This window comes from Penaeus japonicus, unplaced genomic scaffold, assembly GCF_977035675.1.
Source record: "Penaeus japonicus unplaced genomic scaffold, GWHDUDI00000001_assembly GWHDUDI00000018, whole genome shotgun sequence".
Taxonomy (NCBI): domain Eukaryota; kingdom Metazoa; phylum Arthropoda; class Malacostraca; order Decapoda; family Penaeidae; genus Penaeus; species Penaeus japonicus.
The window spans coordinates 10,614,189-10,619,188 of record NW_028234420.1 but is presented as its reverse complement, the minus strand read 5'-3'; the positions used below and the strand labels follow the sequence as shown (position 1 = coordinate 10,619,188).

The 5,000-nt window shown below is 36.3% G+C and overlaps 1 protein-coding gene across 1 annotated transcript in view; it reads left to right on the top strand.

Annotated features, from left to right (window-relative positions):
* The window catches only part of LOC122249629 (uncharacterized), a 12,075-nt gene that overhangs the window by 5,540 nt on the left and 1,535 nt on the right, over positions 1-5,000 (top strand). Inside the window, exons 11-19 of the mRNA XM_043010695.2 lie at positions 227-340; positions 437-552; positions 675-788; positions 972-1,062; positions 1,434-1,967; positions 2,276-2,404; positions 2,827-2,958; positions 3,091-3,240; positions 4,705-4,860. Coding sequence (XP_042866629.2) covers positions 227-340; positions 437-552; positions 675-788; positions 972-1,062; positions 1,434-1,967; positions 2,276-2,404; positions 2,827-2,958; positions 3,091-3,240; positions 4,705-4,860 — 1,536 coding nt within the window. The remainder of the gene's footprint in view (positions 1-226; positions 341-436; positions 553-674; positions 789-971; positions 1,063-1,433; positions 1,968-2,275; positions 2,405-2,826; positions 2,959-3,090; positions 3,241-4,704; positions 4,861-5,000) is intronic.

The window sequence follows — 5,000 nt, the reverse complement described above, 5'->3', positions numbered from 1 at the left end:
CCCTTCCCTCCTTCCCTCTTCCTCTTTCTCTCTTTCCCTCTTTCTCTCCCATCTCCGCCTCCCTCCCTCCCTCCCTGAAATTGATCTCGTCTTACTTTTAGGATGAAATATTCAAATCTTTATCACATGACATGGCTTAAACAATGATGTGAGATACTAGTGATAGCTATGAAAGACGACTCTGCCCTATATTTTCATTGTCAGTTTAATTTAGTTTAATCTGTAGATTTTGGAACTGACCCAAGATCTCGCAATCAAGAATGTAAAGGAAGAAGAACGAAAGACAGAGCTGCAGACCTACAAAGGACAGAATGATGAACAATTAAGTAAAGCATTTCAGGTATGTCGGCGTAAGTGGTTCTTATTTCATGGAGTGAAATATCTTTTAGACTGATTTTCAGTGCTCTTCTGGTATATAACCTACTGAATATTTTAGGAAAAGGCAAATGTTGCAGTGAAACACCAGGATGATGTTGCATTCGCAGCAGAAAAGAAGTTAAGCACTTTGGGAGGCGATGTGAAAACCCTTACAGAACAGTTTCTTCATGGACAGTAAGTTTAAGATATCATTTCTACCTATACATGTAAACATTATTATTGCCCCTCATGCCTGTACATAACCTTATACATTTTTTTCACTCTTCATATAAAATGTGTCGTGTAATTACTGTCAGAAGTGCATGGCCAGAAGACCACGAGACCTACGAACAGAAGGTCCAAACCATCATTGCCAGCGTGTCCGAAGCAGAAGCACAACTGGAGCAACAGATTTCTGAGACAGAAGACCGGTATAAATAGGCTACGTAAAATATTGTTTTTCAAATAAGTCAATTTGTGTGTGTTTGAGTATGTGCGTGTTTATGTTTATGTGTTTCGCGGCACAAAGTGTCAAACCGATTCGAAACTTACATTTCTCATGTTAGTGTTTGCATTTAGTCATTGGTAGTTGTAAAATACTTTATATATTTCAGAGGCCAGAAAATCGCCAGGGAAGAGGAAATGAAAGAACAGCAGAGACTCATAAAATCGCTAAAAGTTCAGATAAAACAACTAGAGAAAGAGGTATCGAGGATGTAGAATTTTATTATCAAGCATTTTAATTAGTATTGTCACTATTGTCATTGTTACTGTGAGCATTGATGTTACCTTAAATAAAATAGGTCTATAAGTGAAAATATGTTTACATTGCTTTGTTTGAATCATATTTACATTTTATGGTTACATAAAATGTAAATATGTTTGCTTGTGGAATATTGAAAGAAAATAAGTATAGAGATTAGAATGGAGATCAAGCTAAGCTGACAATATTTCAGTTATTTAAAGTGAAATTTAGAAGAAAAAAGTTAACAGTGGATGGGCGTAAAGTGGATGCTAATATGAAGATGCATCAAAGATCAATAAGGCAATGAAGAAATGTAATGTATTTTTTTCAGCTAAAGTCTAAAGCCAGAACCTTAGCCCAAGAAGTCAAGAAAAGGGAGAAGACGGAGGCATCTTCAGCAACATGGAAGAGGAAGTTCCAAAGCAAAGAACTCGAGCGAGACAAGCTTCACTCGGATCTCCAGGAGACTCTGCGCGGCCAGGGCGACGCGCTGAAACTGCAAGGAGAGAAACAGAAGGCGCTGGAGGAAGAACTTCAAAATAAAGTCACGGAGATCCGCAAACTTCAGGTATCGGCTCGAACGCACGAAGCGAATATGCAAGAGAGGCAGCAGAAGGTGGTCGACCTACAGGAAGTTCTCGAAGCTGCTTTCAAAGAGCTGAAAGACCTGAGAGGCATGGTGGACGTGAAGGATAAGGAATTTGAGGGTCTTAAGTTTCAGTCTAATGAGGCCATGATGAACCTGGCAAGCCAACTCCAAGCTAAAGAAGAAGAGCTCGCAACTTCCTCCAGTATCTGTGACCAATTGCAAGGCGATGTTGCAAGTTTAAAACGGTGCATGGAAGAACAACGCTCTAAGCACGTGGTAAGGAGTACATGGTGGGAGAATAACAGAGTATTTTGTTTGATGATTCATACACAGGCACTAGACATAAAGGAGTTGTAAAAAATAAATTCATTACTCTAACATTTCACTTCCAACGAATATTTGTGTGTGTATGTATATATATATATATATATATATATATATATATATATATATATATATATATATATATATATATATATATATATATATATATATATATATATATATATATTGTGTGTGTATGTGTTTTTTTTCTCTATTTTGTCATTTTTGAATACGAAAACCGTTCGATAATACTTTTTCAGGTGGAAGTCGAGGCTTTAAAAGGGGAAGTGGATGAGGCGAAGAAAGAAGTTATACGAGCCAAGCAAGAGATGGTGAAGGTTAACAAAGAAAGAGAGAACGTCTTGCAAGAGGCCGATACGAAAGTGAAGGTGTGTAACGATCTGGTTTTGTATGTTCCCAAATTTAGTTTCGATTTAATAGGAAATCGTTCGGTCTATTTCGCTGCCCTCTTATCTTCCATTTCTAAATAAGGCGTTGTTAGATAAGCTGTAAGATAAGGATTTCACCCGAGATGGCAGTGAATTGTTAATACAGAGAGTTGTTGTCATTTTCATCGATATCTTTAATTTCTGGAGGCAAACCCGGTGTGTAGGCAAAAGTGGTGCATCAAATTTATCTGCTGAATATTAGTTCAAAGCATTTGCCTAAGCACGAGAGTGGTTTTATATATCTTTTTTTTTTTTGTCTTTCACAAAGAAATATATGTATATTTCATCTATTGGATCATTTAGCTGTGTCTTATGTGTTTCACTAAATGTGTGGTCTTTGACGCATATTATAACATTTACAGGATATGCTTAGCATCATCGAGCAATACAGACCTGAAGACAAGACGAACAAGAAGATAACAACAGAATTCCTAGAAACCCAGCAGAGGCTCACAATGAATGGGGCAGATATCGCAGATGTATCAACGGCAAACGTAAGGTTGAAAACGGTTTTATTTAATGAATGAAACTAGCCAAAGTTTTAATGATCCAATAATCAAAAGATGCTTCTCTCTCTCTCTCTCTCTCTCTCTCTCTCTCTCTCTCTCTCTCTCTCTCTCTCTCAGGAAGTGAGTTATTTCCCAACTGATGAACTAGCCACTCCGAGCCCGCGCCAGTATCTAAGTTACCTTTTTCCTCATCGTGAATCGCATAGGAAGGTCCCCACAGCTACAGCCACGTTGATGCCACATTCTCCTGGAGCAAAGTCACCAAAAGTAAGAATTTTAAAAATGAGATATTGCATTGCGTCTAACTATTGCAAATTATTCTTTGAAACAGTTCATTGTACCGTATATTTATAAGGTCTATATCTATAGTCTACGATGTTAAAACTCTGAGGTTGATTGAATTTATACTTCATATGAACAATATTATGAAAATGACCATCGTAAGTTGTGCTTTGCTGACAAGCTAATATATATATATATATATATATATATATATATATATATATATATATATATATATATATGTGTGTGTGTGTGTGTGTGTGTGTGTGTGTGTGTGTGTGTGTGTATGTATACATATATATATATATATATATATATATATATATATATATATATATATGTATATGTATATATGTGTAAATGTGTATATGTATGTATATATATATGTATATATATATGTATATATATAATACATATATATATATATATATATATATATAAATATATATATATAATATGTGTATAAATGTGTATATATATATATGTATATATATGTATATATATAATACACACACACACACACACACACACACACACACACACACACACACACACACACACACACACACACATATATATATATATATATATATATATATATTATTACGTTTGGCGATATTAAAGAATGACTGAGACCGCAGTATTTACACGCACCTAGCTTTATTGATAGTGGTCAAAACCTGTCAATACAATGTAGTCATTAACATATAAATTCATAACATACAAGATAACAATATTGATTATAATGTCGTACATGACATAAGGTCATTAATAGATAGAGCTTAACATCGTAGGAGTATATCATAACATCATTGTGATGTTATCCAAGTAATCATATTTATCATAGCTTAATACTTAGGACCATTTATAATCAGTTACATTAACTATTCGCATAAGTAATAACAATGAAGATATAATAGTATCAATAAATACACGTTGCGGGCACAGAAACACATCAATTCACTCTTGTGTGTGCTAATCCTCGGAGATGTGATCTCTATGGTACTGTGTCTCGTACTGCCTATCCTCGAATGTTTATGCTTTCCCTTCGCTCTACGTATATGGTCCTACACAGCCTATCGTGGCTTCGTCAGCACAGGAAAACAAGGTAGTGCTGTCCGTGATACGTTAACACATCTTCGGTGATAAATGCGTGGGGCCATGTGGTGCGGTTGTTTATGTGGGGTCACTCGGTGACACCAGCTGACCTGCTACACCCTTCCCATCGCTAGGTGCCACATGGGCATAGGTCACTTACTAAAATTATCACTGTACTGTGTCCGTTAACAGTACGGCGATAACAATATATATATATATATATATATATATATATATATATATATATGTGTGTGTGTGTGTGTGTGTGTGTGTGTGTGTGTGTGTGTGTGTGTGTGTGTGTGTATGTATACATCGCACCTTAAGAAATATATGACACCACCCTCCTTCCAGAAGGGACGGAAGCGACCAGGTATTCTGAAGACAGGGCTGAGACGCACTCTCGTTCCTCCTACTGAGCAGAAACACGTGGTCTTCAAGTCTCCTTTGCCTCGGGCCTCTGGAAGCAACGATGGCGGAGACTCCAGCTCTGACGCTAATACCTGCATGGTGAAGTATCCGTGGTTTGGATTTGGATGGCATTATCTGTTCAGTTTGTGTATGATGTAGATCAAAAAGTCTTTTCTTTATACCTTTTTAGGGGCATATTTCTTGTTTTTAGTCATTTTATGGGTGTGCGATTTTCATTT